This window comes from Arvicanthis niloticus, chromosome 19 (assembly GCF_011762505.2).
Source record: "Arvicanthis niloticus isolate mArvNil1 chromosome 19, mArvNil1.pat.X, whole genome shotgun sequence".
NCBI classification, from domain to species: domain Eukaryota; kingdom Metazoa; phylum Chordata; class Mammalia; order Rodentia; family Muridae; genus Arvicanthis; species Arvicanthis niloticus.
The window spans coordinates 13,089,728-13,109,443 of record NC_047676.1 but is presented as its reverse complement, the minus strand read 5'-3'; the positions used below and the strand labels follow the sequence as shown (position 1 = coordinate 13,109,443).

General features: G+C 40.0%; 1 protein-coding gene across 2 annotated transcripts in view; it reads left to right on the top strand.

Moving 5' to 3' along the window:
* Marchf11 (membrane associated ring-CH-type finger 11) overlaps window positions 1–18,102 on the top strand; it is a 94,444-nt gene extending 76,342 nt beyond the window's left edge. The window contains exon 3 of one of the 2 annotated variants that reach the window (XM_034523599.2): window positions 17,628–18,102. In XM_034523599.2, coding sequence (XP_034379490.1) covers window positions 17,628–17,708 — 81 coding nt within the window. In that variant the 3' untranslated portion in view covers window positions 17,709–18,102. The remainder of the gene's footprint in view (window positions 1–17,627) is intronic. The other variant, XM_034523598.2, reaches the window with a different exon arrangement.
* The last annotated feature ends 1,614 nt before the right edge of the window (window positions 18,103–19,716 follow it).

The window sequence follows — 19,716 nt, the reverse complement described above, 5'->3', positions numbered from 1 at the left end:
TCCAAGGCTAAGGAAGCACAGGCCAATGCCAACAGCAATATCCTGGGCTTGCAGAGACGACTGTGCCCTAAAATACCTGCTTCATAGTTGGAGCTCAGATTCCTTCGGGGAACATAAATGGCCCCTTGTAAAGTTGGTAGCATGGGATGATTTTCTTCGCTTACTTTTGTCTCGACGTGCTTACTTTCCCCAAATGTAGCTAAAATAGACTTCACAGGAAAGGTTGTGCTCATGATTCATTGGACTGGTCAACAGAACATGCAACATTCAATGGCGTGTATGTGTGAAATGTTCTTGGAGGCACTGTGCCGATGACAGTTAATGGGTTGTCACAAAAGCACCTGGTGAAGGGCACCCAGGGGAATTTCCCTGCCCTAAAAGATTGCTGGTGTGTAAGATGAACTAAAGGGGAAAGCAGCCATGATTTAAAGCAAAAGTAGCATCCTGTTACCTGCTTAGAAAGGCCCATCTCTGGGCTCATCCCAGACCTACTGAGTATTGAGAGGTAGCGTTCGAGTCAGTACTGTCCATATTTTTCTGCACTGGTGATGAACACTAAAGCCGGCGATGCGATGGACCTTGACAAAAAGCAGCATGTGTGGTCAGATGACTTGGTTTCTGGTCCTAGCCTCTGCTTGGGCAGATCTGCTTCACCTCTCCATCCTGTCTTTCTCCCCATGGAAATGGGCCAATAATCTGGACCATGCAGTCCAAACAAAGGCAAAGGCGACTGTGATTATGAAAGAGTCTATTATTTGTTGGCAATGTTATGTTGGATATGTTATATGTTATGTTGGATACGCAAGTCAGAAACACCAAAGTGTTGCTAAGTCGCTTGAATTGATGTGTGTACATATGAGAGTCTTAATTTAACTAGAAAATTCCATATAAAAGTTTACACACATTTAAAATATAGTCATCCTAGCTTTCTGTGCTCTCTTTTCCCCTTGTCACGGATACAAGGCTAACAAGGAAGAACATGAGGAAATGTCAGGCCTAAAATGAGAAATGAAGGATCTCTCCTTCATCTGTTGTGAAGGTCGATAATCTAAGTAGAGCTTGCCTGGGTAATTAGACCGATCACACATGTGAACACTCTTACAGTAACTGCGCAGATGGAGATTTAATGTCTAGGTCCTTGCTGTAAATAAAGAGGAAACATGAAATCATTCCCCACACCAAATCCCTCAAGCATCTCAGAAGACGTGTTTATTTCCCTATGTCTTTTATAAAAATTGGTACTTTTGGAATTATGAGGGAAGTGCTTCCTTAGCCTGGAGGAAAGGATTTTATAAATCTTTACCATAAATAAAGGATAAGTTCAGGAGGATATATATATTATATATATATTTGTTAATATATATTAATTATTAAAATATTAAATATTAATTAATTAATATATATTTGTTAATATGAGCGCTATATGTATACCAGTAGCTGAAGTTTTGTATTTTGTATACCAACTAAAATAAAGAAGAAAGTGAAATACAGCAAACAAACACTATAACTTGCTTGGTTCAAAAGGTCAGGTTGCCTTTCTTTACCTCTTTGTAAAACTAAGAAGGACCAGATGCCTCCTATGTAGGAAGGCATCTCCACAAGCTTCGCAGTGTGCATGCATTGCTAAGTTATAACATGTAACTGTCAGCATTTTAATTAAGACTATGACATCTCTGCTTTCAAGAACACAAGCATGTGAACTAGTGATCTTTGGGAAATATGTGCTATATTTGGGCTCCTCTTTTGAAATTTGAATATTCTCTTATTTTATAAAATCCAAATCTCTTACAAACAAAAATACTTGCCATATTTTCTAGAGACACGATAGGGAGTGAGTTTGTGTCTGTGTTATAATTATTGAAAACACGCTCTGTTGTCTTTTGGCTCTTCAGTCCGCACTCTGCTCATTCAGTGATCTATCTGTAGAGATGGAAAAGTCTCATTCCAGATGAAACATCATTTCCGTTGGCAACCTTATTAATTAGTATATTTTAGATCTGTGAAAATGTCAGGTTCTTTTACCCCAAGAAATCGAGAAAGCAACATAGTAAAGGATGCATTAGCCAACTGGAGGACTGCCAGGATCAGCCCCCGCCAACATTTCAAATTAAATTAAATGTCTCCTAATTAAAAGTGCATGCTAACAACAAATCACATAGATTACACCTAAGAAGCAATTGACTAGAAGATGAAGACACAGCGTTAGACTGCAAAGGATTTTAAAAATTTTTCGGAATATTTTCAATTGTGAGTTGAGTTTACTCATCCCAGTTTTTGGACATGTTCTGTGTCAAACACAGTGGTAGGTGCTAAGACCATAAGGGAGGTTAGTTGTTTTTCTGTCTCCCTGCAGGCCAGGGCCTCAAGTGGATATGGAGGTCTCCAGAACCAAAATGTTGCCATCTTGTGAAGCCCTAATAATCAATCAACCAAGCAAATTAACTGTTGGAACACTGTGTAGGAGATCTTGGACTCCTGATTGTTAGGACCTGTCTCCAAAGACTGTAGAGTCAGAGCTTGGTACAGAGGCCACCGCAACCTCACACAGAAAATACCTCTGTGAGGACATCTTACCTCCTTACGTGTTGTGTTTGACCTTGAACTGGTGTCTCCCTGGGTACCCATCCTTGACCGGAGTTGATTTTTTTAACACCCATGGCCAAAGATTGTAATTTCAATGTATTTTATCCACCTTGCTTCATTTTTCCTTTAAAAAAGTTTTGCTGGCCTCCATTTCTCTGAACACACACCTAAGTTGCTAAGGTGTGTGTATTCCTCTTATCATTCAAAACTTAATCTCTTGGAGACTTCCTGTCACCATTTACTACTTACTTTTTTCAGACAGCCTAAGTGTGTAACCATGCAGTTGGAAGTATAATGGGATGTGACGTCATGGGCGGGCAAACAGAAGTTCAGTGGTGCAGGGAGTGGTCCCTGCTTGGGCACTGCCTGGAGGGGAAGTCTCAAGGAAATTCCATGAAGGAAGTGACAGGCAAGCAACTTAATGGTTGATGCCTGGTGAGAGAGCAGAGACACAGTCTTACCAGTACTGGAGGAAGCCTCTTCATTTCTCCACAGAGAAGGCTTAGAAACAATTGGAAGGATTTTTACCAGCTTTTCAAACTTGATTGCTTTTGAAACATAAAGAACAGATTGAAAAATTGAATGGAATATATTTTTAAAAAATAATCCAGAAAAATACCCACATGATTATTCTAGGGAAAAAATATAAAATTCGGTTATTTTATGAAAGTCTTAAGAAATCAGATCACTGTAAAGACTTCCTTTATGTCCTAAGAATGGACATCTCTTCTCAACATTTTAATGCATATCTGGATAATTTTGTTCTTATAGACACCAGATTCTGAGGAACGTCATTTTTTATGCTCTACGAACGAGTACAGGAAATAGTGCTTTCCATCCAACAGTGTGATCTCCAAACCTTCTCCTGTCCATTCTACCATGATTTACGTCACCTTCCATCTGCTGATGGTGATGTAAGCCATTCAATGTCACTTTTGCCATGAGGGGTATTGCCGCAGCACACATCTGTTTTAACTGTCTCTTCAGACAAGTGTCTGAGATTGGAGGGTCTGAATAGAGTAGTAGGCATGCGTATTAGATTTTAGAAGACCCCTTTCAATAATCCACTATACAGACTGGACCATTTACAACCCACCAAAGAAAAGTTCTGGCTCTCCCATACCTTGCCTGCTATCACCCCACTTTTTTATTTCTGCCATGGCTTTAGCAATACAGAACAATATTAGACTTTTTTTTTTTCCAAATCAGTTCTATAACTAGATCAGTATGGCAATTTTACCTAAGAAAATAAGCCTGGCCACCCGGGGTCATGCCAGCTGGCATACAGTCTTGAAGAGCAGTGATGCCATATACAGAGACACAAAGTGAGTTTTCTGTGACTTCCTTCCATGTTTTCTCTCTGAGGTGAAGTTCAGCAAGGGTGATGGAGAGTGGTACCTACTGATGCTCACACACTCTGGATTCCCAGGATACTTAGATGCTCTGGGGTCAGCTGCTTCTGCTGTTTGACACCTTCAATTTTTGTTTCTGTAAAAAATCTTATGGCTGAAAATAGTTGAAGAAAACAGCCTACCTTTCTCATTTGACTAAGCAGCAAGCATACTTATCGGTGATTTTTCTTCTCCCGGTTCATTTCTGAATTTAAAGCACAAGATCAGAGAATTAAGGGGCAAACACTGGCACCCTCATGCACCCTGGTACAGGTACTCAGATGTACTTGCCAGGAACCAAGGATCTCTCTCAGGGTTCTTTTGCAATAATGACATAAGTTTACAACCACTCCATCCTGAATGCAACCATTCTCATCTGAAATAATGACACGTTTAATATAGCTCTTTCTTCAGTACTGCTTTTAAATGCTTCCAAATTTAGGGAATTCTAAAAAGTAAAGCAGGATATGCTAGAACGACGATCAGATCAAAATATTTTCTTCTTCCCTACCAGTTACAGTCAAGACTGAAGCATATGCTCCTTCAGCAGGAGGCTCATATTACCACAGCTAAATTTTTATTCTCCTATATTTTCAATCAAAACAGTTTTATTTAAATTCAAACAAGTCTTATCGTCATGAGGATAGCTATATTGAAATGCACTTCTCATAGCCAAATATTTATTGGGCTGAAGTTTCTTGGGCATACAAAGTTCTCAGAGTTTAGAGTCACCAATGTACTCTCACTTCATTATAGAGCATCAAAATGATAAATACACTTCAATGTTTGGTTGACTGTATTTGACATACATTTACATTTTAAAGAGCCAAGATAATCCTTTGGTCTGGCCCTCTAATTTAGAGTAGCATTCACTGTGTAAGTGATTTTGCTTCAGTTTGTAATTTCCCCCCAGGTTTAAAAGATAAAAAATAGGGCCAGGAAGATGGTTCAGTGAGTAAATGTGCTTGTGCAACAAGCCCGACGACTTGAGTTGAATACTCTGACCCCAAGGAAATACCAGACAGTGCACTGTGGCAGCATGTGCCAGGAAAGACAGCAGTCCTGTGGGCAGTGGAAGAGGGGACAGGAAAATAGCTCATGAGCTAGGTAGCTGAACATGCCCAGTGGCAACAGTAGGAGACACCCTTCCTCAGAACCAATGTGGACAGGGACTGCGGAGATAGCTCAGTGGTTACAAACACTTCTTAACTTGAGGAGAAACTAAGTTTCCTTCCCAGCACCAACGTCACAGCTCACAACATATGCAATGCCTACGGTGCACATACATGCATACAGGGAAAAAAAATCTCTTACACATAAAATAAAAAGAAATCTTTAATAATAAATGTACAAAGGTTAGGATTGTTGGGATAACTCGCCTCTACACATGTCATAGGGAGGGTAAGTCCCTGTATTTTCAATTGCTAGTTGCTGGGCCTGCATTGTCAGCCTAGCAGGATATGAAACTGTTGGTCCCTTCTTCATCTGGCCCCAAAGAAAGGCAAGCTGTAGCCCCCAAAGCCAACTGGAAGGCTGAGGGGTGTGGGTTTTACCTAACAAAGAGCTGGCTGCTAGAGCTAGCAAAAGGAGGGATGGAGGGAGAGATGGATGGATGGATGGATGGATAGATAGATAGATAGATAGATAGATAGATAGATAGATAGATAGATAGATATAGAATAATTTTGTGGTTTAATATTATGTTAAACAGAAAATTTAAAAGTACATTTTCTCTCGGTATTAAGTGAGTAAAGCTGAGTAGTTTTGGCTCGAAGACATTTCAGTATTATCATAAGTCGGTTTCTTTATCAGGGATGCCCACATAATCACACAAGGTTTCCTTCTAAAACAGGTCTGTGGGCTATCTGCACTGCTTTCGATTAATATGAAGCAATTTGCATAAGCAATTGGCAGATCTCCTGCAATGGGAACATAAAATTCTATTACATCTCAAGGAAAAAGTGAGAAAAGAATAAATTCTTGTTTTCTGGTGCCTTTGAAATAACTCAAACATTGACAATGTTTTTAAGAGTTTTGCCTGAAGAATGAGTTTATAGCAGAGACAGATGCATTTTTTTTCATCACACCCCATTTTTTACCCAGGTACCACCATCACTACCCAGTTTGGAACTAAGACACTGGAGCTATTCGGGGTAACAAAGCTTTGAAGTCGATAGTCAACATTCAGCCCTAGAGTGGGCTGCAGAAGGCTGCCTCCATTCTGTGTTTGACAGTCTGGGCTTTAGTTAAAGGTGGGCTGTGGGAGGTATTGCTGCTTTTGTGTTCTGCTGAGCTTTGTAGGAAGCACAGACGTGGTTAAATCTGCATGAATCATAAGACCCGTGATAAAAGAAGCCCAGCTTAGACACTGCTTGGCATAACAACTGCAAAAGTTGATTAACTTGCATTCCTCTTTTTGAATGTCTGTCTCGCTGTAATTTTCAGCTCCAGGAAATTCCTTTATTTTTCTTGAGCTATAGTTTTATCAGGAACCCACATCATTCAGTACTGCAGTTTGACTCTTAGGAGGCTTTTGCCCTTCTTCTGTAAGGACAGAGCAGTCTTCTGTTCTTGCCCCGAGCCCCTCTGGGTTTCCCCTGAAGCCCATCTTATGCGGATGGATGCCAGGTTGTACAGTTAGCTGCACTGTCAGAGTCTGTGCCATGATCGACGACGACTACTACTACAGAATGCACACACTACTAGCTCACTAGCAATCATTCTTCAGCTATAGTAGAATTTATTTATACGAACATATCATTATGCCTTGACTTCAGAATCAGCTAACTGTCCTAGACCCTAGGAAATGCCACGGTTTCATTCAGAAAGTGTCTGATGTAATCAGTCAACCTGAAACACAATCCAAGTCTACCCTAAACACCAGCCCCAGCCTCAAATACCACAGACTGTGACCACCATTTGAATGTATGCTAGGGACAGAGAAAGAGTAGCCCTGAGCTATTTGAAACAGTTAACATAAAAGAAAAGAAAAGAAAAGAGTTTCATATTTTCTGTGCTTTAAGAAGTAGGTCATTCTCCTTTTCTCTGGAGGTATAAATTATAGGGTTTTCTAGGCCTTAATCACAGTAATGTTTACCAATTTTTAAGATTATTATCATGGTTGGCTATAAGTGATGTTATTGCGTTTTGAACCCCAGGAAGTAAGACAGAACTCATCTCTGATACATGCCATTCTTGGCTGTGATGGAATGGCCTCTCATCACTTATTAACCCCATAGATCTTCCATGAGGGGTAAAATTAAAGATACCATCTTAAGAAAGCCCTGATCTTACATGACTCTATAAGGACCTAGTTCTTCTGAAGAAATATTAGCAAAAGTAGAAGAACAGCAGACCAAGTGTGCTATTATTATTGACTTCCATTTTCTTCATAGGAAATTGAGACACTCTCAGCCGTGTCTCTCCACAGAGAGCTGTCTAGCCAAAGCAGCTCCAATTGCTTTTTGGGACATACATGCCACTTGCATGTGTCAGCACACAGGGCCTAGGGCCAGATACAACACGTTGCCTGGTTTTGACTTGAGAATAGTTGGAATGTTTTTTTCTTTTTTTCTTTTTTTTTTTTTTACATTTTAAATGGCTAAATATACCAAAAGAATTTATGATACATAAAAATTACATCAAACCGAACCGTTAATGCTCATAATATTGCATGGAGATAAAGACACATTCATGTAAGTGTGTGCTATCAATGAGAAGCTGTAACAGAAATCAGAGGATTGTCATAGCCTGAAAAATTCACTCTTGGCCCCTTTGCATTTGTTGGACAGAGATGTAGCCTGCCCAGTGCTTTGTCTACTTGCTGTAGAGAGACATCCACTGAAAAAGATGAAATGCAACCTGGAAAGTGCCAGGAGAGAAACTTCTGAAAAACTGAAGAGAGGATGGATAATCAATTTAGGGTCAGCAAGGCCTGTGTGCAGGAAGTCTTGAACTAAATTTGGAAGGAAAACAGAAGCATGGGAAGGGTCTAGAGGGGTAGCAACTGCTGGGTCAAAGCAACATACATATAGTAGTTCATAGATCTTTGTTTCTTCCCTCCCTCCCTCCCTTCCTCCCTTCCTCTGTTCTTCCCTTCCTTCCTCCCTCCCACTTTCTTTACTTTCTTCTTCTTTCTTTCTTTCTTTCTTTCTTTCTTTCTTTCTTTCTTTCTTTCTTTCTTTCTTTCTTTCTTGATTTAGTTTCATTATAAAGCCCTGGACAGGAACTTGATATACAAACTAGGCTGGCCTCTAAATCATAGTTCAAGAGACCATAAGAAATTTTTCTTCATACAGTTGAACATCCTGATATACTGAAAAAAATATCATTGATAATCATAGGCATGAATGATGGACAATCATGTAGGAGGATGTAAAAAAAGATATTACAATTACCTAAGCAAGTGATTAGGGATTTCTTAGGTAGAAAGGTACCATAATGAAAAGAGATACGATGATCACTGTGGAACCAACTGGAAGCAGTTGCAGGTGTGGATTATGGAGGGCCTCTCAGCTGGGACTCACCAAGGTTGGTTGATAACAATTCCTGAAGGACGGGGCATCAGATGATGGTTAAAGAAGAGAGAGAGAACTTGGATTCTTCCTGACCATTTATCATTGTCAAAATTTCTGGAGAATCCTGGGGGATGTGGCCAGCAAGCATCTGGGATTAACAGTCTGTAGCTGAAGATAGACATTGGAGGTAGAGATCTCTATGTGGTAGCTGAGACCAGTGTCTACAAGGAGAATGATTTGGGCAAGATGAGCTGAAGTTTGAGGAACGCAGGGAGATGGAAAGGGCAGATGACCATGGCCAGAGTAGGAAAGGTAAGTTAAGAGGGAGAGGGGATTGGGTGGTCCAGCCAGCAATCATTCCAGGTAAGGAGAGCAAAGCAGATTTGGCAGTGTGGGGGAGCACAGAGATGAGAAACACTGCAGCAACATGAAGAGGGGCTCAAAACATTAGCTCCCAGTCTTGCCTGACAAAGGACACATTTGAAAACAAATGGAATCTAAAAAGGGTGTGGACTTGGGAAAGATGTTGCCTCTTGGGTGGCATATTTTAAAGGCAGAGTTAGACATAGACAGGTGGTGAGGAGATATGTTTGTTGGACTTCAGAAGAAAGAGTAAAGATCCAAGGATGGAAGGGAATTGACATCTCCAAGGATGGAAGGGAATTGACATCTCCAAGAGTACAATGAGCTGAGCCCAGCTTCCAGTGGGGGAGGTTGCCAGGTTCATAAACTACTGACCCAGTGAAGGGGAAGGGTGAGCACTGCAGGAGAGAATACCACCGAGATGGCCTCCAAGCAGGAATGTGCTTGGAGAAGGCACAATAAAGGAAGAGATTTCAGGAGAATAATATGTGATGGTTGCCTACTGAGTGCATTGGGAGATGAAGCTGGGTCTAGGCATACAAAGAACCACTAGTATGACTCAACACTTCCTAAGGCCACAGTATACTAATCCTGCAAGATAAAGCAAAACAATACATTTTGCCCCAGGAAATAGGATCAAGTTCAGAGAGGTGGAGTAATGCCTCGGGGATAGGATTACATTTGGTGATAGAGAGCATCTGGGACACAGTGGGGCCATGCATCTGACCTTATGACGTGAGACAGTAGCCTCAGAATGGGATGCACTGGTTTCTTGGCTTCTGAGTAAGAAAAAATTGCAAACAAGCAATGAAATTGGCAAAAACGTATCCTTAAATTACACCAAAGGGTGGAAGATGGGCAAGGTAGAGAACTGGGAAAGTAAAGTCAGAGCTTGGAGGTGATACTGTTGGAGAGGCAATGCCCAGGATGGAGCATGGGGTTTGCACATCAGTCGATAGAACCCGAATTTCCATGGATCTGCAAGTACAGGAAAAGGAGACCTGTGATTGTACACTGTCTATGGACTGTGTATAAGTACACATACATTCTATGTAGTTATGTGCTGCACGAGAGCATAAGAGAGGCATTCATTTTTAAGCATCTGGGTTCATAACTGTTTTGATTCAGCCAAGTATTTATTTGGTGATCAGATTGACAGGAGAATGGAGAAGGATGTACAGTTTCTTGGCTAAATACAAATCTCCTGTGACTCTTTTGCCATCAATGGTCCCTCTGTTTTCACCTCCTTTTCCCTGAAGGCAAAGCCTACTGTCATAGAATATGGGAAATGGTGACCCCTTAAGCTTTTTTCAAATCTAGTTTTGAATCACATATTTGAATTCCTCTGCTAGTGTTTTAAAATATTACTTTAATGGTTCAAAGAACTATAGTCAAGGTTTTAAGCACACTAATGCTTGTCGGGCATTCTGGAGATCTCACTGGTGCCTGTTGTTCTTTTCCTCGTTCCCTGAAATTCAGCAAGGACCTATTGAGTTGTTTTTTGTTTGTTTGTTTGTTTGTTTTTTTATTTTTTTATTTTTTATTTATTTATTTATTTATTTTTACCAAATGCCAGGAAATGAAATAGGAATAACAACCACCTAAAGAAAAAAGAAGACAGGGCTCAGACAGGCTGGGCACACACAGCAGAGTAGGAACAACAGTGTTTATCCAAGAGACTACAATACAAGAGATTAACAGTACAGATCTGTGCTATGGGCACAGATAGGAAGGGAAGAGGGGCTGACAGATTTCGTTTAATAAGGAAACAGGGAAGAGTCTGGCCTTCAAAGATCACTGTGAGGAGACATTTCTCTTTTATGCATGTTTGCTGTAGACAAAGCAGGCAGTGCTCATTAACTGGACCAGTGATGGTAGACAAGAACACATTTAACCTGCATCCTTCTGGAAAAGGGTTGCTTCACTCGGGTCAGCCAGTGAAAGCTGGCTTCTGCATCAAAGTGGTTCCACAGTCTGGATCTCTTCTCAGCCCCGGTGTGATCAGCCTTGGAGATCCAGCTTCACAGGGCTCCTCTCATCCACCTATGGATCACAGATCTCACAGAACATGAAGACAGTGCCATAGAACAGACATGAAGTTTATGTAGTGTATTCTGAGGAAGTTCATCAATCCTTCATCCATCACTATTAGGGTCTCTGGTAGTATACTGTTCACTTTTTGATGTATAAAATTATCTACATAAAGGGTGTGGTGGCTTTCTAAACAGCAGTGCCTAGAAATTAGCCAGTGTTTATGCCAAGGCTTTTTTTTTTTTTTCTTTATTATGGCAGAATTCATTGTAGTTACCAGGTTTCTCCTGCATGGGGGGTTTCCTGCCATCAGTAATGGTGAATCTGTGATTGCTGTTGGTTATTAGAACCAGCACCGGAGTCTCACATTGGCTCTAGAAAATTCTGAGAAGAGTAAAGGTCTGTGTCATTCATATTTCACAATGGGAAAATCAGCACATCTTTTGTGGATAAAAGTGTGTTTTATATTGGCTATTTCTTTATATAATTTATGTATGGACACCACAAAACACCCATTTATGATTAGCACATCGTGGTTTAGAGAGCCCTCATCTGACATCAGTTTATAATAACTATTTTGCGGTGGTGTATATATTGCTTGGCGTCATTTCAGTTTTGACATTTGGCTATTTTGCATTTTTATGTTTTTATCCTTCATGTATAGTTCCATTCAACAGCAGAAATGTTGCAGCCTCTAGAGAAATAACTGACTTATCATTATTTTTTCAAGATACTTTTGAACGATGTTCAATAATGAGATGCCTTTTCAGCAATGGCTTCTACACTCACCTATGTTTCTCTAATTACTGGGAACCCAGCTTGGGAACACAGCTAGGAGATGGGAGTGCACTTCATGGCACTTTACTTTTCTTTATTATCATGAATGAGGGTAGACACAAGGATAAACACAGCACAGTACACTTTTAAAGGTCAGAGGACAACTCCATGGAATTGGTTCTCTCTTTCCACCTTGAGTGAGCTTTTAAGTGGGATTGAACTTAGGCAGTCTGGCGTCTGCAACAAGCATTCTACCCACTAAGCTCCGCTCCAGCCTTCTATGGAATTTTAGCAAAGTTTATCACCGTCAAGGATATAGTGGGCTACAGTTTCATTTTGAGTGTTATTAGCCTTCATGCATAGTTCAGTTAAGCAATAGACATCTTTACATTTGACCATTTTGCACATGGACCTTCTAAAACAACTCTATTGTTTTCACCAATGCCTGCCAAACAGAAAGGCATCAAAGCAAGGCCAACCAGAGCCATTTCCTCCAAACTGCTCTACCATAAAAGGAACAGACAGTTCAAGAGCTTCAGGATGCTTTTAGAGCTACTGACTCTTCAGGTTAATTAATATACTTCATTTTCATTTTTATTTTTATTTTAATTTTTAAGTAGCTTCTTCTCACATACAATACATGCCAACCAGTTTCCCCTCCCTCTACTCTTCCCAGCTCCCAAAACTTACCTTTTCCCCAGATTCCTCCCCCCATCTCCCTTCCAAGAGACAACAACCAAACACACACACACACACACACACACACACACACACACACACACACACACACACACACAGAGCAAAAGCCCTCACACTGGACAGGGCAACACAGCAAGGCAACACAACAGGAGAAGTAGTCCCAAGAGCTAAAAGCTACATCACACACTCAGAGGACCTGGTACAGATGCCTGCAGACATTGTCTTTGCCACTTAACTGCATTTGAACACATACCCATGCTTGCAAGTGTACACTGCACACGCACACATACTGGGATGGTGTCATCTTGGCAAGAAAAAAAAAAGGAGATTGAAACTAGAAATGTTAGAGAATCTCAACCAAAATTCCTTTGGGCAAGATCTCTGCTGCTCTTACCAAGGGCATTTGGGTTGAGCAGAGCAAGACTGTGCACGGGGGTTTCTCTTTTTTGATGGCTGAACTTCCTAGGAAAGGAGAAATGAGTATAACTTACCCAATACCTAGGCAAAGTCTTCACAGCTCATGATGTTGCCTTCCAGAAAACCTCTGAGATCCTTTTCCTCATAAAGTAGCTGGGTGTAGGCAGGGACATGGATGTTCAACTACCACTATTTTGGTATGGAATATTCCATGAAGACTCATGTGTTGTATTGAAGGATTTTAGGTCCTGGTGCTGTATTCAGAGGTAAAGCTCTGGGGAAATGACTGGATCTGAGGGCTCAAACCTACTCAGTTAAGCATGATGAATTCATCACTTGATGGTCATAATGGAAGGTGATACAAACTAGGAAGTAGCACTCTGCCACCTGAATGCCACGAGGTCAACACTGTATTTTTTTCCAGCCCTCCCTGCACCACGGTGTGTTTCTTCACTTTAAGTCCAAATAAATGTAGCCCTGCAGCCATTGGCTGGAACTCCTGAAACTGAGAGCCAAACAACCATTTTCTTCATTAAGTTGTCATCCTCAGGGATTTTTGTCATAGGATAGACAGCATCTTAGTGATGTTAAGGGGATATCACTGAAACACAGGGGTTCTTATGATAGCAACAAATAATGTAACATCTCTCAAATCACAGCCTTCAGTATTTCATTTACTTAAGTTTTAAATGAAGATGATAATAGTTTTCCTATGGTATTGTGGTCAGGTTATATGCCATAACAAAGATTGGATGGTTCAAACAGCAAATACTTATTTGTCGTGGTTCTGGAGGTCAGATAACTCAGAGTACTACCATACTTTATATCCCATAGAGCCTTCAGGACTGCCGTCTCCTGGTTACTATGTCTCATTGCCTTACCTGGATGTGGGCAGTGGGAAGGGAGGCATGGAGGACGGAGGGACACAGAAAGATTAGTGTTTAACCAAAGCAGTTGTAGTTGATATCAGATAAAATTTATGTTTGACTACAAAACTTAAAAGCATTCATCCACCAGTTCTTTCTCTTTCTGTTATGTGCATACCTAGGCAAGTGTTCTACCACTGCAATACATCCCTATCTCAGTTCTTTGTTAGTTACAACACTTTGAGTGTGAAAGTAGATAGACAAAAATTTGATTTGTGTGTGTGTGTGTGTGTGTGTACACATGGCCAGATATATGACCATGTGAATACACTGACCTTGATAATCTTCTTGATCTTTTTTACTTTGTTTCCAAGACAATTATAGATAACCTATATATCAGTTAATCCAAAATCTGTTTAAGTCTGCTTTGATTTTCAAGACGATTCCTTAACAAAAATGTTTCCTTTGAGTATCAATAATTTTTCAATTAGATGTATTGGCAAGAAAAATAACCCTACATTCGCACTACACTACTCAACTCTCATACTCTGTTGGCATCCATGACATCAAAAGTAAAAAGTATCCTAAAATAGTTAATATATATGTTTTATAAAAATTATCACTGTATTTCCCTGCAAGGTTAATGGCTCCAGTGAAATATAAACCCAAGCTTCTTCTTATGTGGTCTGAAATGTCAAGGTTATATTTGATCACTGTGGGAAAATTCCACTGACACAGTTGTACCATTGATAAAGTTTTACCACTGATACAGTTCTTAATGTTTGGCTTTTCAGCACAATGAGCTAGAGTTAAATGAATTCTAATTATTTGTTTACAGTTTGTGGTGGTCAAGTCTTCCTGTAGCCACCAGCCCCAGTATCATTTTACACAGCTTCACTGAAATTGAAGAAGAATGGGAAAGTACCTTGTGGGTAGCATGGGATGCAGTCTGTTTAGGAGAATTTAAGCTTCAGAAGGCAAAAGGTAGCTCTGAAAGCTCATGGGAGAATAAAACAAGATCTGGACATTATCCATAACTCAATGCAATTGATAAGCAGCCCATGAAGATTGTTGTCTTCTGAAAACTGGGATTACATGACCTATTTCTGCACATTAGCAAGTGTTTCTAAGAATATACCCCTGGAAAGTGAGCATCCCCTCTAGTAACTTATCTGACTTCTTTCAAAGAAACTTAATGGAAAAAGAATAAGAGGTTGAAATTTGAGTGGTTTTCTGTGATGAAGCCGTCACACAACTATCCTCACCACTACGCTCACTCTGAAGGAGCCTGCCTTGGACTGTAATTGCTTTTTGATCAGTGTGAATGAGCTCTCACATCACATAAACTCACTATTGATTTTGTAATTAATAGTAATGTCTTATATTTCTGTAGTTCCCATCGCAGAGGAAATCCAAGTGTTTCAGTATTGAGGAATTACGATTTATGTCCAAACTCTCCTTCTCAGTGCAATAATTGGATGTTTCAACTGCATTTCAAGGAAGAAAATGAAGGACTAAATCACTGCCATTGATAGATTTTGAAAGCTTAATAATAGAGCTAGCAATTAAAAGCTAGTCATCTGGACATAATTCTGGCCGCTCCCTGTAAACTACTGGTCAGTTGGATCAACTACCTTCTTTCCTTTGTGAAAAAGAGACTCAACATTGATTTTATACTACTGTCATGATTGACAGAGCACAGTTCCCCTGTTATTTTGAGACATAGAAGATTTGACCTCAAGGACATGTTTATTTAACCAGGTCACACATGTTTTTAGCAGGCTGGTAAATGTCTTTGCAAGCTGTTAAGTCATATATACAAGAAACTTAACTTCTGCTAAGCAGGTAGAGCAAATAGACAAAATTCTGACTTCTTTTTTCAAGGACTAGATAATTCATCTCCTGCTTGGCACTGTTTTAACTGATGACTGTATAAAAGGGAGGAAAAGAGGAAGGAAGGAAGAAAAACAGAAGGGCAAAAGGGAGGAAGCAAGAGAGGGAAGAAGGGAGAAAAGAAGGGAGAGGGGAAAGGGTAATGTCCTCAGCACAGCAGGCTCCCAACCCTCCCTCACTGAGCTGTGGGTCAATAAGTACTTTTTTCAATTACTTACTCTATCAACATTAAAATCATTGGGTTGACTGTACCCCTTCCTGTTAATATAATTCCCACCATTTTTCCTTCTGTAAAGACTCCTTTTTTTCTTTTTATAGTCTACTTATTACTTCTTTTAAAGCTTATGGTAGCAACCTTTTTGTTTTCCCCAAAGTTTTCAATACATGTTAGATTACTAATAAATTATCTGTTATCATCTTGGGAAATTTGAATTTCTTAGGTGCAAAAAAACACCATATACAAAATGATACTTGAATATCTCTATCCTTATTTCCCTACATGAACTGTAACTCAAAGCACATTTGTAAGCCCCTCCTCCTCTAACTAGGCTCATTTATTTATTCTCTCCTTACTACTGAAACTTTAGACGGTATTATTTTCACTGTTTTATACATCAATCACCTATTTGTACTAAGAAAATATGTGCTGTATTTTTTATTCCCTCATGCCTATTAGAAACTTTCATTTCTCCCCACTGTGGCTTTGAGATTTTCATTATGAATGCATGGTAATTCATGTGGCTTTGTTATTCTATGTCACTGCTCTTGTCCACTGGCTCTACACTCTCTGTTCTCCCACCCTTTTAAGGACGCATGTTCAGTTTGCTTGTGGTAATTTCACAGTAAGCACTTTTAGTCACACTTCCCTGGGCTTTGGGGCAGCCATGACCCAAAGAATTCAAGTGATAGGAAGAGGTGTTCATCCTCAAACCAATCATCAGGAAGTAATTGCACTGACAAGTATGCACCACTCCCAAGCCATAGAGCACCTGATGAAATGAGTCTTCCATGGCCATTGTACTGACCGACTTCCAACAGCATTTAGCCCTCTTGGAAGACAAGAGTACAGACAGACTCCTTTGTTCATTGGAATGGTTGTCTCCTCCAGGGCCTCCTCTTCTGTGAAAGTCACAGGGTAGCAATCTCCTGGACTACATGCTGAAATGTAAACACATGGAGAGTGTAAGCTGTGTGGTGGGCACGACACCCGCAGTGGTGATGGCTCTAAGCTGCTGGCCACATCTGGTTGACCATCCAGCAGTTTATGGTACCTGAGTTTCTCATATTGCCTTGATTGTTTCCCTTAGAGTTTGTTTCAGAGCAATGTGACTATCAGATTCAGAGCAAGGACTCTGCAGCTAGCCTGCTTGGGTTTGACTCCTGGTTCTGCCACTTCCATTTGTGTGCTCCAATGAGTTCTTTACAATAGCCTCATAGCTTGGCTCTCCTGTTTGCAAAATGAGAAAAATGTTTTACTTCATAAAGCTTTGGTGGGAATTAAATATATAAATTATATATATATATGTATATATATATATATATATATATATATATATACATATATATATATAAAGTTAACAAGGAGTTAAGGTGTTCAGTAAGTCTTTGTGTGATTGCTGAAAGCAAGAGAAATAAAGTGTTCTATCTACTGCATGTCAGCTATTGCTTTACCATTGCTTCAAGAGCACTAGAAATGGTAGCAGCCCTAATATTTACCTCTTAGATTGCCAGCTCGGCCCCAGTTCCTACCATCCTGCATGGTGTGCAATTGGCACAATGCCAAGGTTAAAAATAAAGCTAGTGATTGAAAACAATGTAGACACTTCATGTGAGTCAGAGGCTAGAAGGGAATTATATCAGTGACAGCCAACCTCTTCACATGTTAATCAATTATCTTTTAAAAATGAGTACCACTACCTAGTATGGAGTAGTTTGCTAGTACCCACCCTGTTACCCAGAATCCTGTGTTCTCTGATAATGATGAGGGATGGAGATGATGCTGTGTCTTAAATTCCTCATCTTCTTTATGCAAGACGATGATGTTTCCAACTTCAAACTCTCAACAGTCATTTTCTTTCCTTGAATTTTAGGCCTCATCGTTCACGAAGGAGCTGCAGTTTACAGAGTGTTTAAGCGATGGCGAGCTGTTAATTTGCACTGGGATGTATTAAATTATGACAAAGCCACAGACATTGAAGAAAGCAGCCGAGGAGAGTCTTCCACAAGTAGGACTTTGTGGTTACCATTGACAGCTCTGAGGAACAGGAACTTGGTCCACCCCACGCAACTAACCTCACCAAGGTTTCAGTGTGGCTATGTGCTATTACATCTATTCAATCGGATGAGGGCCCATGAAGATGTATCAGAAGATAACGGCTCCGGGGAGGTAGTGATGAGAGTGACGTCTGTGTGACAGATGTACACGGCAGGAGAGTGTGGAAACCTGCACATTTCGGAATGTAATTGCAATGAATGGCAAAACCATAGCACTTCTATGTACATCCATGAACTTTTTAAAATCTATGCTTTTTATATGAACATTTGAATTGCAAATACATTTTTCTGAAAAAAAAAAGAGGCTCCTTGTTTGTTTTGCGACTTGTCACATCTTTTTAAAGTTAGTTACTGAAATTGTCATATGGGTTATTTAAATCTACTTGGGTCAAAGGAATAATGAAGGAAATCACTAAGACCTAAGGCATTTTTCTTGCTTATTTTAAATATATGTGTATCAAAATTTTTGCTCCATGTGCACTTCAGGCACAGCAAAATGGGTCAGTTCAGAATGCTGCAGGCAGTTTCCAGAGAGCCACAGCCTCCAGGTGCTCCACAAAACTTCCTGGGGCATCACTCGACACCTTTTCTTGTTTGGAAAACATGTAAGCAAATATCTGTCCCAAGGGTTGCAAATTCTAGTCATTATGATGTGTTTTTCAACTTCTTAATCAGGACAGGGAGTGTCGAGGAGAAAGAAGAGCACTGTTAAAATGGTCAGGTTCCTGTCCATGTTAGGTAGATATCTCATGCATATATAACCCTGGAAAGCTCAACTCACCAAATTCTTCAGGTGCTATCATCACAGAGATGCAAAGAACAGTCTCTTCACATTGGCATAGCCTAATATGCTATCATCATTACTTAGTGGCTTGAATTACCTTAGTCAGATTTTCCTCTTATAAAAACCATATACATATTCTTAACCTTCCAAATGCTACTCCATCGGCAGAAATTCTGAGGACTATCTTAACCTAAAGCAGGAAGGTCTTTCTGGTCCTCTGGATAGACTAGATTTTATTTTTGAAAAGAAGAAAAAAAATTAAGCACTTGATTTCCTTGAAACAGGTTCTAACTGATGGTAGCTGGCAATTATCTAGAATTCATCCCTGTAATGAAATGATTGACACATGGTACAGGGCAATAAAAATGTGCAGGGAGGTGTGCAGGTATCCTTATAAATGAGTGTTATGCCTACTGATAACAAGTTGAAGTTCACAGACAGATCTAAAGGCCTATGAGACAAAATGTTCTCTATTCTGCTTTCTAAAAATAATGTTGGTGTCATTGATGACATTATTGTTTGTGTTTACAAGTATGGCTATAGTCACTCCATAGGAAATTCTCTTCAGTTTGGAAATTCTATTTTTCCAGTTACAATTCTGTTCCAAACAATGAAAAGTGGACAGTTTGTAGAAATGTGAAGAATGAGTCACAAAGCCATGTATGGAGAAGGACTCCACCGATATTTAGAGGCAGATCCAGGGACTGAAGTTATCAGAATTCTTTTTCAAACTAAGATTGTTTGTTTCAGTCAGATGCTACATGCTGTAGTTCCAGGAGAGGCTCCTAGGCAGTTTAACAACACAACATCTAATGGGCAACAGTATTGGTTACTGTTGGTATCCCAGTATAGAGCACTGTGTCACTGAGACTTCATCAATAATTCTTCAGCACATTTTAGACTAACAGTGTTCCAGCAGACAGCAAGGCTGCCTCTTGAGGCAGTGTACACTGGTGAATTTGTATCAATACTCTCACAGGAAAAGGACCCTGGGATAAAAAAAATCCTCTGCAATGTATTTGTGGAGTACAGGAGGGAGATCGGTGAGGATGGCAATGCCCAGCGCTATGGCAAACCTGACTGTGCCCTGCCATGAATCATTGTCTACGTTCCATGTCTAA